A 22592-nucleotide genomic window follows, 5' to 3' on the forward strand; every position below is an offset into this window, starting at 1 on the left:
GGAGATACTGAAGATTGATACAAAGAGTAATGCCGGAAAAATTAGAGAAATGAGGAGGTGGGGGAGGGGGGTTAAAGGGAGAGGGGAATGAACCAAATTAACTTAGATATTAGTCGCATATTATTTACTAGATATTATACCCAAAATGAAGTTGCAAAAGGAGACGCCAAAAGAAAGAAGTATAGATGAGATCATATACCCTCAGCTATACCGTCCAGGAACTCACTGAGACCATACGCACCAGGGTCAGGGATCTTGCAAACCCACTCGTCCTCACCACCAACGTACACAGCCCTTCCAAGGCTGGCTTTCATCATCTTGGTAGCCTCAGCGCCCTGGCTCGCTGCCGCAGCGGCTTTTCGGATATCTTCTGTTTCAATCAAGGTGTTGATGAAAGGTGACAATGCGTCCATAAGCGTTCGGTCACCGGGTTGGGCAGGCGTGTATTTGGCCAAGGCTTTGAGGGAGTGCTGGAGCGCATTAGCCCATATGGTTGATGTTACAGTCGCTGGGGTAGATTTGTCCTGTGCACGGAGGCCGTGGGCAAGGGCATTAAGAAATATGGCGTAGATGGCACCGCTGGTGCCGTCCATGGTGTTTTCGACGACGTCAATAATGCGATGCAAGGTGGCAAGAATGTCGGGCGTGAGGGGTGTGGAGGAGTCATTGATTTCTTTGAGAATGGCTTCTGCACCGCGCTGGAGCCCAATTCCACAATCACCGTCTCCAACTATAGTGTCATAGCGGGTGACAAGGGGTTCCGCCTTAATAACTCGGTCAAGTCCCGAGGAAAGAACCTTTTTGAGGATGGCAGGATCAACTGGTATAACCGAGTTAGCTGGGTATGTATAGTTAGATGCAACGAAGGAGAAGGTACATACGGGTGAGGTTTGAGGGCTTTTCGACGGCACGGGGGCTGCTTGCTGACTCGAAGGAGGCGGATGTCTGGTTGTCCCAAGTGGAGGTTTGGATTGGGGCAGCCCAGCCAACTGCCTCCGAGGGAGCATCTAGTAGTTCGAGAAACGATTTGCCTGCACCCAGTCCGGTGTCTGCAAGACGGAGGAGAGAGATACTAAAACCCATGCCATTGAGACTGGTCAAGAACGTGCCCTGGATCGTCCTCACGGGCTTAATTTTGTAATCTCTTTCTAACTGAAGGACTACTTCAGCGGTAAGGGCGGACAACTCTAGTGTGCTCACGCCTCCTAGGTTGTTGATGAGAAGGACAAACCTGTCCGAGGAACTGTACTTGAGGAAGGCTCGCTCCTTATCATTTTGGTCAAGCATCTGCATGAGCATGGTCTGTATCATTTCTTCTGCAGTGACCTTCATACGGTGGGAGCCAGGCTCGTTATGAATGCCCATGCCGACCTCTACCTCACCGTGGGGCACCAGGTCGTCTGAATTCGGGTCCGGCATGTCTCGGCCTGGGACATGGACATGTTCCAGAGAAGAGCCAACGGAGACAAGGTTGTTATTGGCAAGTTGAGCTGTAGCATAAACCTCTTCCAGAGATGCACTTAAACACACAATATATGTATTAGCATCGAATCAGATATGCAGGATGAAAGAGAGGGATCAACACTCACCCTGTCTCAGCAAGAGCACCGACGATCTTCAGAACCATGACACCACCACCAATTCCTCTTCTGCCAACCTTTCCGCCCTTCTCACGACCAACACCGACGTCATCACTGATAGCGAAGAATTCGGTCTTGATGCCCGCTGCGTTCCCCTTTTCGGCGGCAAGTCCAAAATTCATGACGTCACCCGTATAGTTCATGACAATGACAAGGACGCCCTTGGAGCCATCAACTCGTTGTAGCAGGGCCCTCCTGACCTGCTCGGCAGACGGAGAAGCAAAGATGGTGCCGGCCACCGACGCCGTTAGCATCCCCTTGCCTACAAAGCCGGCAAAGGCAGGTTCGTGTCCGGAGCCACCACCAGAAATGATGGACACCTTGGACTCGGTATCCTTGCATGGTCGGCGGTAGATGATCTTGTTTTGTTTGTCGAAGGCCAGGGAAGGGTTGGTTAGGGTGAGGGAGTGAAGGGCCGAATTGACCAGGTGAGTTGGGTCCGAGAAGAAGTGTTTAGCTAGAGAGGCCGTCAGCATAGATCCCTGGACACACTCCTTGCAGGGCAAATTGCCAGCCTACTTACTCTGCATTGCGATGGCGGTATGGCTTTCCCTCTTGCTGTAGGACGCTCTGCCTATGGACGGGTTGTCTGGCTGCTTGCGCAATCTGACGGGTGCTATCTGACAATCAGACCGGGTTCTCACAGAATAAAACGACAGATACAACTGCTCAGGAGTAAGAATATAGTACAGAGAAGAAGACTGGTGTGCCTGGAGGAGGAGGAGGAGGAGGAGGAGAAAGAAGAGCGCGAATGAGCTGGTGACCGGCTGACCTTTGTAGTGCTGGCCTGATACATGCGACCCGGCCGTCGGGGCGAGGCCCGACAAGCCAGGAGGGGCAACCAGCTGCCGGCGGCCATAGTTAGCATCAGGACAGCGCAAGCTTCGGGTGGGACAAGCCAAGGTACATGCGACTCCGGTCGAGGAACATGCTTCGACTGCTGCGGGATCTAAAAAAAAAAAAAAAAAAAAAAAAAGGTAGAAGAGAGCGTGATGCGTTGGAGGAAAAAGCAAAGACGAGACGAAAGCTGTTGGTTTGGTGGCGGGTGGGCCTGTTACAGCGCTTCGGGAAAAACTCCTAGCTAACGAACAGCTAGTCAGGAGCTCTAGTTAGCCGGTTAGACGGCGGGTTCCAATCACTAGTTAAAACTACCCCGGACTGACGTCGAGCCGAGCAAGCATGTTACTAACCATGTCGGCCAGGGCATTATGAGGGCGAGCTATGATGCTCCGTCGGCCGGCCGCTGGCAGCACCGCCGGCTGGGTTGGGTGCCTGGCCACGCCCGCCGGACAGCAGCGCAGGTCTTCGACCTCTTCTCATCTCATGCCAGCGCCTTGCCCGGGGCGTTCATGGCTTTCAGAGCTGCTGGACGGCCTTGGGCGTCGCCCGGCGGCTGTCCCGGCTTACCGGATCGGGAAGTGCCGGTGATTTCGGCTTCTAGAGCTGTTCAGGAGCTTTATAGGTAAAGAAAAAAAGAAAAAGTCGGCCGAATATCGCAGCTTGATGGCGGGTGCTCGCCCAGTCAGTTGGCTGGATGGGCCATGGCAAACAGAGAAGATGGAGACTAGTTCTTGAGAAAATAACAAATATGGCCTTGGAGGGAGAAGCTTGATTGATCATCTGATGCTTCGAGATCCAGCTGATATTGCGTCGCATTTAGTATACATAATACTTCAAAGGCCTGGACCGGCGGCATCACGTAAGTCACTAAATATAGGAGAAAGGCGTTGTGGAGGTAGCTGAGAGAGTTTAAGTCAACGAGCGTATATTATTATTCGTGAGATGAAAAAAGTGCATGTCTTTTCCCCGTAGAACTCCGCTCAAAATGCACCAAAAGAGGGTGGTTTGTCATTCTTGGATGTGATTATTTTTCTTTTATTTCTTTTCTTTGGCCTATTCGTGTCGTTTCTTGGAAAAGGTCGTAGGAGATGGTGATCAAATTTTTTATTTATTTATTTATTTTTTTTTTTTTCTTGAACAAGCTGTGTTTGTGTTTGGTCTAGGCAATATACTTGTACCGGTTGTTATCTTCTCGTTCAATGTAGTCCTTCTCAATGAGCCTGGCATACACGTGTCAGCAAGGCATTTTCTATTTATTGTCAGTCAGCAGAGTGTTCAAGGCTTACTTGTCGATGTTTTTCTTGATGTCGCCAAGCTCGAGCTGACCGCGATTCTTGGTTGCTTTGATTACTTCAGCTACCAGGTCTGAATGCGTAATGGTCTTGCGGCTTTTCATTATGCGTACGATCGCGGCCTGTGTCTCAAAGTGTCGGTCTGCGGCAACACGCTCGTGTGTCGTCTTGTTCTCCTGTTTGGTTTCCTTCAGCTGGATCTGGTTGATCTTGATCCGCATCTTTTGGTCCTCAAACTTGGCATTGTACGCAAACACGTCTCCTTCGTTGACCTCTTTGCCCTTGGGCTTTTTAAGGAGAACGCGGTATTTAGCACATGCTAGGGACTGTAGTGTTCTCTTCAGCTCCACATCCGCTACGAGAAGGAAACTATTGTTAGCATTTGAACGATGTTGTGATCCACCTTAGCTACCCGGGCCAAACGGGAGACAAGAGGGAGGAGAAAAGGAGAGTACAATAGCTTACAAAGACCAGACGCCTTTTTGATAACATCGTACGATAGCGTCTCGGAACCGGCAAGGTCGTTGAATAGGAGCAGTACGATGGCCTGGAACGAGCTCACAACCAATTCCTTGTCCCCAAGCGGGAACCGTGCTTTCAACTGACAATGGGCGAGGGTGTGCTTCCAGTGCAGCCTTCGTCCGCTGTATTTGTTATTATAAAATTCCTCAAAATTGCTGATGGCTTGAGATATCGAGTCTGGTATGTTAACGGGTACATCCGGGTAACTCGGCCAGGCAGTTGCAGATATGACATTAACATTGAGATCGATCTTGGACCGTTCGTTCTTCTCCCGCAGTAAGGCGTTATACGACGCCATTTCGTCCCGTGCAAGGTCCATGTCTTTAAACATGGTCTCCAAATTGTGGGTGAAATTGGAGCCACACTCTGCGCTCTTCTGCGTTAGCCAAGCCCCAAATGCACAATGCATTGAAGCGATACATACCTGACTTGAGCCTTGAGAGCATGCTCTTCTCCGCTTCATCACTGGCACTCCTACCCATCAGGAGTCTTCTCGCGAGGTCGTTCTTATAGAACGCTTCGAACACGGCCTTGCCATGCACGAATCGGAAGAGGTCCAAGACTTGATCGAGCTGTTTATTGATTTCTGCATCCTCATCGGTAAGACTGGAGTTGCCGGTGATGTCCTCAACTGGACGATTCTGAAGTGCTCTCACTCCTCCCTTGAGCAACAGGTCGACGTGCTTTGCAATCATCTCACCGGGTTTGGGGTTGTCTGTCCCCCAGTTAGAGTCAGTCTTCTTATGCTGGTTAATAAATGTTTCAAATGATTCACGAAGAGTATGGCCAAGTTGTTCATGATTATGAAACGAAAATCTCCAGATATGATCTAGGCTTTGCTTGAAAGCAAGTAGTCTAGTGACCATCTCGGCCTCACGCGCTTCATCAAAGACAATAGAGGAGCCCTGTTGGACGATATATTTACTAAACGCAGACTTTACATCCACGCCCATGCCCTTTCGTTCAAGCATGGAGAATAACCGTTCCAAAGCGGTGGCATTGTTTGCTTGGAGAAGACTAATGATATCAGCCTCTTGGAGAAGGAACTGTTTTTGATTAGCCATCAAATTATGGTCGAGAAGCTCGGCTAACTTCTGTTTGGTCCCTCTGTCGAATGAGAGAAGGTCACACCGAGCCATCTCCCGCTCAATGAGCCGATACGACTTTTCAACATAGCTTGCCAAGTCGTCTTCAGCTACATGGGTTGCTGCCCAATTTCTATAATATGCCGCTGAATTCTCGAGCATTGATGGCTCAAATTGACTGGTGTAAATCTTTAAGTCGTGGAATAGCTTGATAGAACTTCTTAACAGGGTGGGGTCGGCATAGCTATCCTCCAGTCTATCCAGCTCGATCAGAAGACATGCTCCCTTGAACACCTTGGATTTCAGGGTCTCGTCAGAAAACACCGATGAGCGGAACTGAAGAAGACCCATCTCGTATATAACGGGATTGTTGGGAGAATGCAGGAGAAAGGACTGATCTAGATAGTAGAAAATGGACCGAACCGTCACCTAAGCAAATGGTCAGTCAGAGTGATTATTCTTCAATAATTTGTGCTAGACGAAGTATAGAAGGACTCACAAGTCGCGCATTCCACTGTGTCCATGCAGCTTCCACGGCCCGCAGTATTCCGGCCTCATCTCCGGATGTAGATTTGGCAAGTAGTGATTCCATGACCGTCCCTGATATATGTTCCATGCAACGGTCCTTGAGATTTTTCGCCAGATTTGGTGCTCTTCCCTGCCTGCACACATGCTCCACACCTCTGTATAGCTCCTCCAAGGAAAACGGAAGCTTCTCATGGTTGAATATTGCCGTAAGAGCCGAGTCCAGCTGTGACCACACTTTTTCAAAATAGAGCTGTTGATCGAGTTTGGGAGTGTCGCGCAGATTCTTGACTTTGAGTGTCTTTGCACCTGTGTGGGGTGTAAAGCTGCTTGGATTGGAAGAATTGAACGGTCTTGTCCTCGCCAGCGGCGCTCGGTTGTCGGCGCGAGCGAATCCAAACGCACTTCCATTACTCCCCTTGCCGTCCGAGCTGGTGAACTTATACATCTTGTCGACAGTGATGGGCGCTAGCTCTTCGGACGAGGTTTCGCGGCCAGGATCGCATTCGTTGCGCCGTAGCCGCTTGTTGGACTGTGGAGGAGGGGGCGCCTGCTTGTGGTTCGTGCTGTGGTAGTCTCTGCTAAAAAGATCCGGGATTGTCCGCTGCTTCTGTTCCTGCTCTTCTTGCGATTCGTCTCGGCTTGAGTCTTTGTGTTTCCTTTTACCCATTTGTTTGCGGTTCCCGCCAGAGGAGGGAGTAGGCATTAAGTTTCATCGATATGAGGTAGCCCAGCGGTGGGAGAGGACAAGCGCGGCCGGGCAGGACAGCCGTGAGAGAGAAGGGTGCTGAGCAGCAGGATAGAATCCTAGCCAACCGCGACCTGCTGGCTGCTTCGCATGCCCGTGGAACAGTGGCCTGGTGGAGGAGGATGGGGGAGGCAGACGGCGGCGATGAAGACGAAGTTGTTTGATTAGAAAGTCGAGCCAGGCCGGCGAAAGCACGTGAAGTCGTGGCTCCTTTGGGCAACCAAACACGACAAACACGTAACTAGTTAGTTAGTTTAATTTATTCCTTCCGCGACCTCAGAAATAAAATAAATATAGAACGATCAACGGGACAACCAGGCTTCACGCTTTTCTTTTTTTCCTTTCTTTTACCCTCGTATGTTATCATTGGTCCTGTTTATATAGACACATAAACTGAGCGCCCTTCATGACTCTAAAGCTACAGACAAAAAAAAAAAAACGAAAACACAACGCGCGGTGGAATCAAAAATAAGAAAATCCAGTGATATCGTGTTACTCCGTACTAGGCATAGCATAGAAACTGCAATAGCCCCAGAAGATTACGAGAAGAATTTTGGTTTTGACGTGATGCTGGATTGGCTGTCTTCGTACTATTCAGAAGTATGTAAGAACGATGCCTCTGGTGCATGAGGATGGTGTGTGTAGATGGGGAAGAGATGGAGGAGAGGGAATGCACTTACGTCCAGGAAGTCGACAGAGGCAATCAATGCAGTGTACGATTTGGCCAGATTGTCCAGGCATTTTTTCATGCTAGGGTCATCTGAGCTTCCACTCTTTGCGCATCGCTTGAATATGCCAACCATGCTTTGTCTGTTCTCGGAGAGGAATGCTCTCGTCTGGTCACAGATGGCCTGATTATGCAACCCTCTAGAGAAGATAGTGGACACAATCACTTGGAGAACTGACAAAAGTAGTTCATAGTATCGCTGAAGTGCGTCACTGTTGTCGATATCTAATAGGAACTCCTGGTTAATAAAGACGGTGACTGGTACTCGGATCCAAGAGTTGAAATTTGCCTCACCTATGCCTATATCTGGATCAGCAGAAAATAGCTGTGATTCCTTCACAGCCTGGAATAAACCAGCATCTAGGAGCTGCGATGCGCCAGCCTTCGTCTGTGAAAGTTGTTGGAGAAGTGATAGTTGGGACTCGTAGAACAGCAACAGCTGTGCGGTATCTAGATAGCAGGCTGTAAGTGAAACAGCCCTGTTTATGGAGCAGAAAATCAGAAGCGTACCTGTAGCTTTGGCATTTCGGAACTCCGAAGGCATTACCCTCAATACGTCTAGGAACATTCCAAGATAGTTGGAGTGGGTAATCAAGTTGACCAGAAGGGAAGAATTTCTCTGCTGGTCAAGGATCCCTAAGAGGTTTAGCAACACCAGGGCAGAGACTCTGCAACTCTCGCTGCTGCCGTACGCATCATCGCAGATAGTTTCCATGAGTGTAGGCCCTGCAGCCTTGACGGTGCTGTGCGCGTGCTCCTTGAATCGGTCATCTGTTGAACTAGATGCTGTAATCCGGGCGAGATGTTTCGAGGATATTTGATATAGAGATTCTCGGAGTGTGATGTTGTCGGAAGTTTGCGGGATGCCGCTTGTGCAGACTTGGAACAAGTAGTCCAATCTCTCATCGATCACATCCCCGTTTGTATCGGTGGGTATCTCATCAAGCTTGTCAATGAGAGTCTCACCGAGGTGGGCCAGTTCAATAGCTTCCGCTGGGGTTTCGACTATTGATGACTCAAACTTTGGTAGTATCAGTTGCAGTGTTTGCTGAATGAAGGAAGCCATGTATGTAGGGTCCATTTTGCAAGTGGCAGTAATGATGGTCACTAGATCTGTCCACGCCTTTAAGGCAACAAACCGATTGAATTGAACATAACGGAATTCGTTAGTAGCACTTAAAAATAGTAAAAGTTTCTCCTTCTCAGCCATGATTTGCTCCTCGTTTTGTGATGTCACTACACCATCGGCAACGAGATCCTCTTTCACAAGCTGAAGGAGTTCTTGTAGTGCTTCAATGTCATAAAGCACAACCACTCCGTTTTCCTCCGTCTTCACGCAACTTTCAACGTTGACGCTACCAAAGAACTGCAATTCAGGCCATGTATAAGAAAAGCCGACATCAATATCAGCAAAATCGAAAAGATCAAACAAAGAGGGATGTTCGACGCTCTGGTCACCCTCGACTGATGTTGTTCCCATAATTGTCCGTAAAGTATCCCTCTGGACAGATGGAGAGCCTTGCTTATACACAGCCCGCACCTCTGTCGTTGCATATTCATAAAGTAGTGTGCGAAGCATGAGCAGCTCAGATAGCGAGCTGGGTGACGATGACAGCCAGAAATCAGGCTCGTTTGTTCGGAAGTCGTCCCATAACGTCTCTGCGGTAACAACTGGTTGAGACATGAAGAGCACTGGTAAAAGTTGACCTGCGCGGAGATGCGGTAAAGTAAGATTAGATGAAAGAGGTGAGGCCCACAGGTTCAGTAAAACTTGGAAACCCAAACATCTTAGATGTATCATCCAGGATATAACTGCCCCATCCATTCCAAGAGGATAAGCCTTAACAAACTCGAGTATAGAGTGTAAAAGGGAAATCCCATTTTCAAACAAGCCATCTGGTGGGATGTCGAGGGTATTACCAAGGCAGGAGAAACCAAGAAGGAGATGAGCAATTGTTGGCTTCTCAGGAGACATCTTGAGGCACTTATCCAGTAGCTGAAGTAGTCCCATCTTAATAAGGTAGCCGGATGATTCTGGACCACTCTCTAGTTCCCGAATATCTACATCTATTTGGGAGGCTAGTGATCGGGCTACTCGGTCTGCTTCAACATTGGAGTTCAACTGTTCAACCATCTGGTTTGTAGATTGCCATCGAGATGAGATATTTGAAGATTTGTTTAACTTTCTGGAAGCTGACAGCTTTTCCAAAAGAGCCAGTGAAGTTAGCGTCAGTTGAGGATGCCCCGTCCCGCAATAAAGACATAGGTCAGAAATCAACCCTAAGTTATCAATAACACAGTCTTCAAAAGATGCAAGGGTAGAATTGGCGATGTTGAAAGAAGAGTCTTGCCCGGAGCTTTTGATTATTGGTCGAACAATATTGAAGTATGTGGGCTGGTGGTCGAGAATTAGATTCATGATATCAATACTCCGGACCAAGCTGGAAATCAGTATGGAGTCTGAAGAAGCCTTGGACACCCCATCTGCATCTCTGTGAGAGCAAGAAAATAAGACTCTGAGCACATCTTCGTTGAAAAGCCATTCCATAACACGTGAAAATGGATGTAATCGAAGGTATGTTGAGAATGTCACTTTCCAGTTTGGCTGTGCGGATATTGACGGCTGACTGACAATGCTAACAAGATTCTCGTTGAAGGACTCTAGAGCAGTAGCAGCAAAATTCATGCAATTCCACTGCAAGAGATGTGACTCCTTGTCTTCAGCCATGACACTTCTGTTTGCGAAAGCCTGGCCCATTACATAATCGACATAAGGCTCAATACCAGGCATTCGGTACGTGGAGCCCAACGACTCAGGGAATGGCAGGGTCAATTGTGAATCCAATGAATCGGATACAGGACCAACCAGCTGGTTAAGCATTTCAACAAACGCATTCATCTGATCAAAGCTCTCTGTGATGCGTTGGAAAGCATGCCGCTCGTTCCGTACTTGTGGGCTAGACAAGGGGGGTAGCGGAGAAAGTGCCAGTGGAAGAGAGCCTGAGCCAGAGATACAGTTGTCCAGAGAAGTCCACATTTCGTTTGAATGGGCTGACGTCCGGTCTATCATTAAACATCGCAGAGTAACAAAGATAGCTGCCCGAAGATGCTGAGGGATTGACGCACCACAAAGAGTGAGAAGTACCGAGATCAAGTTGGTGGTTTGATGTTGCAGAATCCATTCACGAATTTTACTATTCTCCCGGGACAGATGGCTGATGAGACGTAGGTAGCTGGTAAGCATAATTGGGCTCTCGGGCTCCTCAATATCTGGGACTTCCAATTTACGGAGGCGTAGTGTAGAAGACTGGGTCGTTGAGGGGCGCTCAGTAATTCTCACAGCATAGAGTTGAATTTCGGCGAACATTTGAGTCCAGTTCATAGAAGCCGACCTTCGAAACTTTGCAGAAGATAGAGAATCCTCGTCAATGAGGAATTTATGTGCCGCGGCCGAATTCTCTTCCCCACCTGAAATAGAGCATAACATCTCGCAAAATGCACTGGCCCGGGGAACGGTTTGACGTTTTGATACCCATTGAAGGAATCCGTATAAATTACCGTCAGGGTCCAACCAAAACTCTTGAGCAGCATCATTCCTGCCGTCGAAGGAGAACGCGATTATAGTTAGTAAACATTCTAAATGCATGCGAACCTCTACGGGACCCCGGTGGAGATTTGGAGAAACTGAGTCCCTGAGCGCAGTAATCTGATCCAATCGCTGGGTATCTTCTTCCGACTTCAGCATTCGGATAGCATCGGGCATGTTTGCAATCAGAGACTCGGTGAATCCTTCAATACTCTCCATGAGTAAGGAATGGAAATATGGCGAGGGAGCGTCGGGTTCGAGAGTCAGACGGGCCGCATCCTTTAGTAGAAGTGTAACCAGCTCGTTCCTTTCTGCATTTTTCCATTCATCCAAACCAACTCCAGCGCAAATGCTTAGAATAAAGTGAAAACCGCCGTCCTCGAGGGCAGCGAGAAGTGATTTTGATAGCTTGGCGGACTCTTCGGCAGAATTTAAACCTTGAATCGGTCCAGCCGCCGTGCTATCAAAGTACCAGCCACTATACTCCGCTAGCCAAAAGACTATGGTGGCAGCGTGAAACTGGGGGAGTACCCAGCCTTGGGAGTCCTTTGACTCAACAATCACTTTGTGTAAGGATCTTGCGTCTTCAATCCCCTGACCTTCCGATGAGCCATATTGGGAGGCCGCAGTTATGATTGAGGGGACATAATGGACGAGTAGCATGTCAAATTTGTCGACCTTTTTCGTTTTCTCCATGAGTTTGCGGAAGTCTTCAGAGCTTGTGTAGGTGCCTTTGAAGAGGTAGGACACGATGGCTCCTAAAGATTCATGCTGTTTCCCAAGACTTTGCTTTTGATATTCAATAACTTCAAGAATATCAGCTTCCTGAGACTGCCCAACAATTGATGCCTTTTGTATCTGTTCCCCCAAAAGAACCAACCACTTTTCGATGTCTGTCATCGCGTCCATGCATTTCCTAGCAAATAGCGAGCCATTCCGTAAAGGGCCGTTCTGTATTTCAAGTACCGATGCAACATATTCCTTCATTAAGAGCTGAGTTTCTTCCCGTTCTACCTCAAAAGACTCGTGAAGGATGAGCCTCAGGCACTCTAGAACGAACTCTCTTTGTTCGTGAAAACGGATTATAGAGCTGACGATTGGCGATCGATCTAGCTTCTTAGCATCGGATTGTGCACGAATATAATAGCGCGCAGCCTCAATTTCATCGACGTCCAAAGCATCTGCCACCTGCAATACTTCTTGCTGGAACTCCGCGTTGACCTCATATTCGACATCGTCAAGCTTAATTTTGCCTAAAGAAAGCAAGCATCAGCAAAGAGCCGCGAGCATTAGTGTCGCAACGCCTATCCAACCCCAAGATGCCTACCTGAAAGAACAGTCTTTCTGCTGTCGTTGTTTTTGGCTGGCTTGTCTAACAGCCTGCGGAAGTCCTCAAGTGTTGCTTCCAACTCGGCCACAAGCCTCTCTGCATTGGGAAGAGCAAACCTGGACGAGGCTGACAGGTCCTGATATAGGCCCCGTAAGTTGCCAGAACTCTCATCGCCCTCCATTATGAACTCCGCGTGTCGTTGCTGAGGTCCAGGGCGTCCTTTTTTCCAATGTTATTTATTGTTGAAGCAGAAAGATCAAAGTAAGTTTAACTTACTTGAAGGTTAGGGACAAAAGCCAAACGCGACAAACACGCCAAGGCCGTTTAACTAGACGGGCCAAGCCTAAAAAAGAAACCAGGACGACGTGCGAGGCACAACGCGAACTAACTAGTTAGTAGTTAGTCACCTAATTATTAGCTACACAGCTGCACCAGCGGCTACATTATTAGTTGATTGGAATTGACATGGACGACGATGGAGCTAAGTCTCGCACCGAGTTTTTTCTGAAGTTCAACTCCTAATATTGACATCTTTGGACTGCATTGAAAACAAACGAATGAAATGTCGGCCTGCTGGGGATACCAATCATTAATTATACCTATGAGTTGAGAGCGCCATCATGGGAGAAGTTAGTGTTGATCAGGCAGTCAATTTGATATCCTCTGGGAGGCTCAAAGATCGGATAGATGGACTTGAAGGTGACACCCCAGTTTGTCGTCCGGTGTTAATTGACTGGCTAACTTTTTGTGTAGATCTCAAACACATCTTGCTTCAAAACAGGCGCTCTCCTAGACTGTATGTTATAAAATCGCCAGCAGCTGGGTCCTGTAACCGCATGTGGTGACTTACACTTATCTATAGGGGCTCTTTGAACGATAAAGTATATCACGGTATCTTTGAGACTCTTTTCCGATTTATTGCTATTGAGAAATCGACGTTCAGTAAAGCGAATCGAGCTGTCTCCAAAACGCAAGCAGCAAGCAGACTGGCAAAATGCGCTGGTGTCATTAGAACTGCAGCTGAAGTCTCCCTACGTCGGATTAGGACGAAAACTGTGATTGCTCTTGTTAACCATGTTATTGATTCATTGACAATCCCTGGGGAAGGGTTATGGGAATCTCTAAGTGCAGATTACATAAAAACCCTGCGAGTGATTCTACAATATCCACCCCATGTTGAACATCTTTCCAAAGATGTCTGGTGTGATCTGCTAGAATTCTGCCTCCAGGGCCTTGGACTTGCAGGGGATAGCAACTCGCTACAGATGAGCATCCGGCGAGGCCGATCCATACCACCAGAAGAGTTCAGCCAGAGTAGCCGTTCAACTCCCCATCCAACATCGGCACAATCCTCTTACCCATCGTCTAAACAAGATTCAAGGGGCAGCTCTGAGGATCTTGAAGTCTGCATACAGCTGTTAGTCGCTTGTCCAGGTATGCCAGTGCTCGAGAATGCACCGAAACTATTTCATAATCTTTCAAAATATATAGCTTCACTAAATCCAATGGGAAGCGCACCCCATGCAGCTTTCACTGCTCTTAACACGACCCTCTCTATCGCTATCTTGGAGAACATTACTCTTGTTCAAGATACCCTTTGCGCCGTGATACCTACCATTAGAAGGTATTGGTCTACAAAGTCTGTTGTGCTCAAAGAGGAGATGCTAGCTACCCTTCTTATAGGAAAAGAAATCCTATGCAGAAGAGGCCAAGCTCTCCAGCCGGAATTAGACATCGAAATTATCCAAGGTATCGTAGACCGGTTGCATTCGGAATATGTTCGGCTTCCTGAGAGAGAAGCCCTGCAGGTTGACGATTTAATTTTCTCCCACCACAACATTCCTATGCATGTTGGCCTTCAGTTTATCTCACCAAATACAGGAGTCTCGAAAGTCATGCAGAATTGGACAATTTTGTCACTCATAGCGGCATTCTCAAGGCTTATTGACAATTATCACTCACGCGAGAAACGTGACTTGGCGGAAGAAAAGTCCTTGAATAAAAAGCAGCATCTTCTTTCTAGAATTGATGATATTCTGATGGATGCTTCAAGACCTACTGGGAATAATCGTATTTGTGCGTTACAACTCATACCATTCATCGTATCAGAAACAGAGCCAGAAGTCGGACGCCTCTCTACACTCCTTGGGCAACTAATTAAAAATACCCTCGATGACAATGTTGTGGTCGCTTCTTGGAGTATTGTTGCAATTACCAGGTAAGTTGCACTATTATACCTTGTCAGTATTGCACTATTAACTCGTGTACACAGTCTTACTCTCTGCCGGCACGCCAAATCTGATCAGATCAAGGAAACTTGGCTTCAAGCATGGGAATTAGGTGTACGAAATATATCCTCTCCAGCTATCTCGCGAGCCGTCTGTCATTTTATGGCTGTATCCATTCACTCTAAGTTGTTGAGCTACTCGGATATTGCTCGAACACTCGATTCCCTGGTGTCTTCCGCAGACATGAACGGTCCTGCAAACCTCAACGATTCGTCCTTGAATCTTTGGGTCAATGTTTTAGAACTGTGGTCGGAGGTAAATGCTACACAGAGCCAAAGCCTTGTTAAACAAGCTTGTGGGTGGCTAAAAAATAAATGGGTTCTAGGTATAGTATCTACGTTGTCTAATTAATGGATCAATGCTAATTTTCGGCGAATATTACAGTCCCGACAGACAGAGTTCAAACCAGCCATATGGCAACTTTTGCTCGGCCCTTTCCTCTCCTTGGCATTTTATTGTCATGTTTTGGAGCGTCCATACCGAACCCAGATTTATCCTCTACAGGCCCAGTAAATCGCATCTCTAGGGTTTGGATGCATTTACAACATCATGCAAAAATTCTCGATTACTTGACACTCACGGGCAAGAAAACGACTGTTCATTCAGAAATAGTGGGTAATGTACCAATCTATGTCGCTACTAGACACCACCCTTCCGAGACTCTGGTTCTTGACCTCTTACAGTATAAAATTGATACCTTTCATCAGGTGTGGGCTGCTCTCTGCACTGATAAGGGGCATCATATCACTGTGGAGATTATCCAAGTCCTTACCTCTCTATGCGTCATCTCTATAATCATGATGGAGTTCATACCGCAATCATTAAGGAGCCAGCACACCCAAGATTCCGTTCTTAAACTTTGGGCGAGTTTATGTGATAAATTTTCCAAGGATGAGGAGCACCTAAATACATGTTTAGAGGTGTTAGCTCCTATTGTTCTCTCGTTGAAAGCTCCATTTGACTCGAAGGATATCATTTTGCGTGGCCTAGTCCGGATGAGTGTGCTACTCGTCCCTATACTGGAAAGAGATAGACAATCCGATGAAATCAATTCGCAAGCAAGTGATGCTATGGATGTTGACACGGATTTCCCATCCCAACGGCCCGCGGCCATGGAGTCGAGTCTTATTTCAAAGATACACCGAAGTGACAGCGTTGTCTCACTATTTCCAGATAGCGCCTCCGTTCGAATTGCGACCTCTATTCAGCTTATGGTAATCTGCAAAATCCGCCTAGCTGAGGAACCATGTTTACTCCTTGATGGCCCACTGATAGGATACCTCACAACTTTAACTGAAACAGAAACCCTCGTCGGCTGGAAATATGTCATTGACGTCTTCAAAGGACGGCCAGATGTCTCCAGGGCTAATGCTTGCAGAGTTATAGAATATTTTGGAGAAAAGTGTCTAGAGTCCTATCAGCTCGAAGGGTGCGAGTCCGCAATTTGCGCTTGCATCAGCCTAGTGGGTTGCTTTGTAAACCTTTGGACTGGAAGTGAACGGGACGATCTGTTTGAGTCTGCATCTGAGCTTTATGCATGGTTTACTGACGTCTTATTGGGAGAAGGCCTCGGGTCCTCAAAAGTACTTATAAGACTTTCCGATCTATCAGAGTCCATCTTACAAGCAAACCCTTCTCACCTGAAGGAGACCCGACAAGCCTCTCCTCGAACTACCCTTTTCAGAATACTTCGGGATGGCGACCTGGTAGTAAAATTTCATATATCACAACTTATACCGGATATCTTCAGTCGGTTCGTACTAAAAGAACATGATGCTATTCTTGAAGATGTGATCGACAGGTTACCCCAGGATTCAACGTGGGCTGAAGGAATTGCATTGCGTCTATACCTCTTTGCGCAGCTTGCGTCCCGTTGGCATACACTTCTTCGCCAGAGTATTTACCGCATTTTTGAGACTTCTGGGAATGTTCCAACATCTATTCCTCATGCAAAAGCCTGCCTCCAGGAGATTTCTGTAGAACTTGGCTTGGATGGTCCTAAGGAAGTATTTCAGCTATTTACGCCACAGATCCTTTACACTTGGATGGACAAAGAGTCTGTGACTGATATTCCATTTGCTGTGTTTGGGTATCCTACGCTTCGTGAGCTTCTTGTTGACATACAAGACGAAGTTGTAGGCCAAACTGCAATGAGAGAAAAGGAAGATGATAAGAAAGCTATAGAGGCTTGTCTAGAGAGAACATTCGAGGATTTATTATGCGAATCTTTCTATAAGGCTGAGGCATACAGTGTCGCTCGTGACATTAGCATGCCCCCTTCACAAGAGGTAGGGGCCAAAGGAGCAGAACGTGGGATGATTAACCTTCTTGGGAAAGAGAAATTTTTCCAACTATCAGAGAGATATTTCCCTCAGACAGTCGCTACTCTCTTTGGTAGCATCGATCAAACGGAACAGATTCAGAGGGCATTTGAGAAACGGCCTACATTTCATCATGCATTAGTAGCCTGGCAAAACATACATGAACGGAGCCATTCAGCGTCAGCCCTTCCTCTCAGTCAGCAACCTTGCTTCCGTGCAAGGTACCTTCTCGATGAAATTGAATTTTTGTGCAAGAGGAGTGGTTTTGACATTGAAACTATGTGGACTCCGTCCCTAGTTTGTTTCGTTGCAAGAACACTTTTGGACTCGACGCACGCGGCCCTTGGTTCGCTGCATACGTGCTCAGTTATCCGCAAACTCAAGATCTTGATTTGTGTGGCGGGTCAAATATTACTATATGATTATCCATTTGAGATGCTTTTACGTGGATTAAGCCCCTTCCTTACGGATTTTCATTGCGCAGAGGATGCGATTGGCCTGGTTTGGTATCTAATTGAAAATGGCAAGGCATATCTTTCTGACAATCCTTCATTTACTGCCGGTCTAGCTGTTTCAATATTGGCATCTCTTCGAGAATTCTTGTCTGCACCTCAAGCGAGCACTACCCAAAGAGCTCACTTCAAGGCCACACTCGCCAAAGCGCATGAGTTCCACCTTTGGTTCTCGGACTTTCTCAAAACATATAGCCCCTCAGCAGAATATAGCACTCTCGATGGACCGTCTACGGAGTCTTTACGCAGGATAATCCATGCATCTCAGAATATTCAACTTGTCGGGAACGGTATTAAGGGGACATACGAAAGTGAGCTTATTCTAGAGCTGTTGGGTGATAAAATCTCAGGACGGAACCTGTTAACAGCCCACACGAGTAATCTCGTCTTATCACAACTATGTGGTAGCTTCCAGAGGCCGGACACTTTCCGAGATGATGTTTTGGGTGAGGATGCCGTTGCTGCCTCCCATGCAATGACATTATGGTCCTCCGTCGAAAATCGAACTCTGGGCAAATCATTTCGTCTGTGGCTAGCCCGAGTACTTGGCCGTTCATATGCAGCTACGGGAGTGGTGGATCCGTCCTTTCGAAAAGAACAGAAATCGGAATTCCTTGACTGTTCCCATGATGGTTTTCTCTCTGGCTCGAAAATTGCCATACTACGTATACTATGTGATTCATTGTCTAACAGCAGTGGCCCGGCTGGGCTGGCGGAGAGAACCCTGCAAATGATCTCGAATAACATTACCAGAGATCTTCAGATTGATGAATGCATGCAAATTATACCCCCGACCCTACTGAAAGCTCTAACATGGGAACCATATCAATGCCCTATGCTTGTCTTCTCAGCATCCGCAATGGCCCGTTTTATATCTTTACCACAACGAGACGCGACAAATACGGCCTCTGAGTTTGCTCAACATTTAGCACTGTTTCTATGCAACAAAGTGGCTAATGATGCAGTTATTGGGGCTTTACCAAAAATCATCTTTGAAGTTCCTTCCTTCGCAGTTCAATTACTTCCATATATCCTTCATGACGTATTGTTATCTGAGATTGACAGTAACCAGAAAACTAGAACTGAAGTTTCTGAACTCTTCAAAGAGACCCTTCAAAACAGCAATGACTCAATTATACCCCATATTCGTTTGATAATAACGTGTATTCTCTACCTTCGACGCCAGCCTTTACCCCGAGAGAACACCATGGGTGAAAGAAATGGGTGGCTTGATATTGACTTTATGTTGACCGCAACAGCAGCGTCTCGCTGTCAAATGTATAAAACATCGTTGTTATTTTTGGAAATATGTCACTCACAGGCTGCTGGAGCATCTAGACGGTCATCTACGATAGCACCACCAGAATCTACCGAACTTCTCCATCGCATATTCAAAAACATTGATGATCCAGATTCCTTCTATGGTATACAACAAGATCAATCTCTTGATGCTGTACTGCAGAAGTTGGAACATGAAAGCTCAGGGCTCAAGAACCTGTTCTTCCAGAGCGCGAATTTCGACACCGACCTCAAGCTGGGACGAAATATAGACGACGGGGGAGCCTTTGAAATGATTAAAGCTCTCAATTACACAAATCTACAAGGACTTTCTAGTGCCATGTTCCGTTCGTGCACCCCAACTTGCGCTAGTAACGAGGCTTTTGATCACATGCTTTCAACAAATATATACTTGCAACAGTGGGATATACCGGTACCTACAACGACGTCCCCAACTGGAACACTGTTCAAATCTTTACAGGCTTTGAATAGTTTAGAGGATAGAATTCAGATAGTCAAGTCCCTGGATGATTGCTTCCTTGAGATTATTGACCGTCTCAACCAGGGAAACCAGTCACTATCCTCTTTGAAATCTTCCATGACAGTTTTAGGAATACTTACCGAGATAGACGAAATAATCATGTCGGACAATTCTTCGCACTTACAAGAAGTTTGGGACCGCTTAACAAGTCGTGGGGAGTGGCTGAAGTCAGAAAGGTATGAGCTTCAAAATCCCCTAATTCTCTGGGATAAAACTGAATAGTAACTAATACTCTCATAGCTTTCAAGATATAAGTCAAATACTGATTAGCAGGGAAGCTATATTCTCGTCAATTAGCCGCCGGTCACATTTGAAGAAGATGACAAACTTAAGCTCGAGAGACGCCCAAATTCTAGAGGCTGAGTGTATAAGAGAATCACTGAGAATTAGTACAGATCACGGCATTCCACAGGCATCCCTCCAATCGGCTATGTCATTATCAAAACTGGTTCAACCCTGCGCTGAACTAGGGGTGAAAATTGACGCAGCGACTGCATTTGATCTAGCAAACGTTCTCTGGGATCAAGGTGAAATGAAAACCTCCATCAAGATTCTGCAAAATTTAAGTGGTCAAAAGGACTTGCACAGCCAGACTATTCCCGTGAGTGTAGCAGAGATTTTGGCTAGCTTAGTAAGTCTAACCCCCCGCCCCTATTATATTCTTTCTAGAGTTCTAATGTATGAAATAGGGACACCACATTGCAGAGGCTAGATTAGAACAGCCAGATGCCATCATTCAGAGCTACTTAGCTCCATCTATCAAAGAGCTAAAAGGGGAATACACCGGCGGAGAAGCCGGTCTTGTATTTCATCAATTTGCGACATTTTGTGACCAGCAGCTACAGAATCCAGACACATTGGAAGACTTTGTCAGGCTAGAGCATTTGCGAACAAGAAAGCTCAAAGAGGTAGCTGATCTTGAGGAAATGATGAAAACGTCTGACGGAAAGACGAAGGACCAGCTTCGTACACATCGAACGAAAGCAAAGCAATGGTTTGATCTGGATGATCGCGAATACCAACGACTGAAGAAGAGCCGAGAGTCATTTTTATATCAATGCCTTGAAAATTATCTCCTATCTTTAACAGCTTGCGACACCTTTGCGAATGATGTACTTCGCTTCTGTGCCTTATGGCTTGACAATTCAGATAATGAACAAGCTAATAACGCCGTATCAGGATATTTACGCGAAGTGCCGACCCGGAAGTTTGCTTCATTGATGAATCAGTTATCTTCAAGATTGCTCGATGTTGCAGATACATTTCAACCACTGTTATCCGCATTGGTTCTCCAAATCTGCATCGACCATCCCTACCATGGCATGTACCACCTATTTGTTAACAGCAGGTCTAAGAAGGATAACGACCCAAAGGCTGTTTCACGCTATAATGCAGCAGGAAAAATTGTGGATGTGTTGAAAAAGTCCAAAAGATCAGGTGAATGGCTCGCAATTCACAATACCAGCTACCACTACTTGAACTTTGCGGCAGAACCATTGGAAGGCAAAGTGAAGAGCGGATCCAAGCTGGTGTTGAAGAAGACTATATATGGCACTCGAATGCAGAGCGCCATCTCAAATACTAAAATACCACCACCTACTATGACCATTCCGCTTCGTGCCGATTGTGACTATAGCGATGTTCCACATCTGGTCAGTTTTCAGCCAACCTTTACCATCGCGTCTGGTATTAGTGCCCCGAAAATTGTTACTGCTATGGCATCTAATGGGGTACGGTATAAACAACTGGTACGACTTCAAACTCTCGTATTTGACTCGTTTCAATACAAATTTTTACTGACATAGAACTCTTACTAAATACAGTTTAAATCTGGAAATGATGATTTACGTCAAGACGCAATAATGGAGCAGACTTTCGAACAAGTCAGTGACCTTCTCCGAGACCATAGGGACACTAGACAACGAAAGTTAGGCATCAGAACGTACAAAGTGTTACCACTGGCATCGAATTCTGGGATTATTGAATTTGTCCAAAACACGATGCCGTTGAATGACTACCTGCTACCGGCACATCAGCGATACTTCCCCAGGGACTTCAAACCAAACCAGTGCCGCAAATTTATCAATGACGCTCAGAGCAAATCTCGAGATCAGCGCATCAAAGCCTACCGTCATGTTACTGACCATTTCCACCCTGTTATGAAATATTTCTTCATGGAGAAATTCCTAAATCCAGATGATTGGTTTAGCAAGCGTTTGGCATACACTAGAAGTACAGCTGCTATTTCCATGCTTGGCCACGTGTTAGGCCTGGGAGATCGACACGGCCATAACATCCTTCTGGATACTGAAACAGGAGAGGCAGTGCATATTGACTTAGGTGTTGCATTTGAGCAAGGCCGTGTTTTACCAATTCCAGAGAGTGTGCCCTTCCGTCTAACTAGGGATCTTGTGGACGGTATGGGGATTACAAAAACCGAAGGAGTATTCCGGCGAAGTTGTGAATTTACTCTTGCAGCCCTCCGTGAAGAGTCGTACAGTATAATGACTATTTTAGATGTCCTGCGTTATGACCCGTTATACAGCTGGACGTTGTCTCCTTTACGAATGAAAAAGATGCAAGACGCCCAAGAAGCTGAAAATGGCGCGGTCACCTCCAACGAAGGTAGAAAAAAGACGAACCTCAACGAGCCTAATGAGGCTGATAGAGCTTTGACGGTTGTTCGGAAGAAGCTTGGCAAGTCACTGAGTGTAGCAGCCACTGTCAACGAGTTGATTCAGCAAGCTACAGATGAAAAGAACCTTGCTGTCCTGTACTGTGGTAAGTATATTAATTATCTAGCCATCAATTCCTGCAAACACGACACTAACTAGACTATATAGGCTGGGCTGCATACGTCTAACCTTTACGCATCTTTGCCCTTGGATGCTTTCACCCACCATATATCATATAGTTTACATACTACAACCACAGGGAAGCGTCTATTAGTGTCTTACGCAAAATATAGCCAACATACGTCTTTTTAGCGGGATGTGCTCTGCGTCAATAATTTACTAGTTTGAAGCACACTACAATTTTGCAAACTATATTGCTTAGCTTTGGTACCTTTGTATCTCAACCATACATTATTGCGGGAAACGAAGCAAATTAATGATACTTCGATGTGATATGTATATCTGAGAAAGCAGAAGGAGAATTAGCGAGACGGTTACGCGGACCATAGCCCAACTTTGTGAAAGACGATGTAGTCGCTCAAATAGAGCACTCCTTGGGGAAAATTGGCCAACGTCACGTGTTTGATGCCAGATTTGTTTTTGGTTACGAATCCTGTCTTGGAAATCAACTAACTAGCTAGCTAACTACATCGTTAAGGACACTGTATCCTGAACTTCGCTC

The 22592-nt window shown here is 46.5% G+C and overlaps 4 protein-coding genes across 4 annotated transcripts; 1 reads left to right on the forward strand and 3 right to left on the reverse strand.

Annotated features, from left to right (window-relative positions):
• Nucleotides 1–191: 191 nt before the first annotated feature.
• On the reverse strand, nt 192–2116 carry TRV_08068 (uncharacterized protein; the record flags this gene model as incomplete). The annotated part of the gene is made up of 3 exons (XM_003017856.1): nt 192–838; nt 882–1519; nt 1590–2116. 3 exons carry the CDS (start codon nt 2114–2116, stop codon nt 192–194), a joined length of 1812 nt encoding a protein of 603 aa, XP_003017902.1.
• A 1646-nt stretch (nt 2117–3762) lies between these two features.
• TRV_08069 (uncharacterized protein) lies at nt 3763–6610 on the reverse strand (the record flags this gene model as incomplete). The annotated part of the gene is made up of 4 exons (XM_003017857.1): nt 3763–4127; nt 4238–4660; nt 4719–5808; nt 5879–6610. The coding sequence occupies 4 exons, from the start codon at nt 6608–6610 to the stop codon at nt 3763–3765; spliced, it is 2610 nt and encodes an 869-aa protein (XP_003017903.1).
• Nucleotides 6611–7242: 632 nt separating this feature from the next.
• Nucleotides 7243–12476, reverse strand: TRV_08070 (uncharacterized protein; the record flags this gene model as incomplete). Its single annotated transcript, XM_003017858.1, has 2 exons — nt 7243–12218; nt 12293–12476. The coding sequence occupies 2 exons, from the start codon at nt 12474–12476 to the stop codon at nt 7243–7245; spliced, it is 5160 nt and encodes a 1719-aa protein (XP_003017904.1).
• A 439-nt stretch (nt 12477–12915) lies between these two features.
• Nucleotides 12916–22098, forward strand: TRV_08071 (phosphotidylinositol kinase Tel1, putative; the record flags this gene model as incomplete). Its single annotated transcript, XM_003017859.1, has 8 exons — nt 12916–13091; nt 13158–14513; nt 14568–14878; nt 14968–19411; nt 19509–19866; nt 19925–20965; nt 21059–22016; nt 22079–22098. The coding sequence occupies 8 exons, from the start codon at nt 12916–12918 to the stop codon at nt 22096–22098; spliced, it is 8664 nt and encodes a 2887-aa protein (XP_003017905.1).
• Between the last annotated feature and the right edge of the window lie 494 nt (nt 22099–22592).

Source organism: Trichophyton verrucosum (assembly GCF_000151505.1).
Source record: "Trichophyton verrucosum HKI 0517 chromosome Unknown contig01282_1.f1.exp, whole genome shotgun sequence".
Classification (NCBI taxonomy): Eukaryota; Fungi; Ascomycota; class Eurotiomycetes; order Onygenales; family Arthrodermataceae; genus Trichophyton; species Trichophyton verrucosum.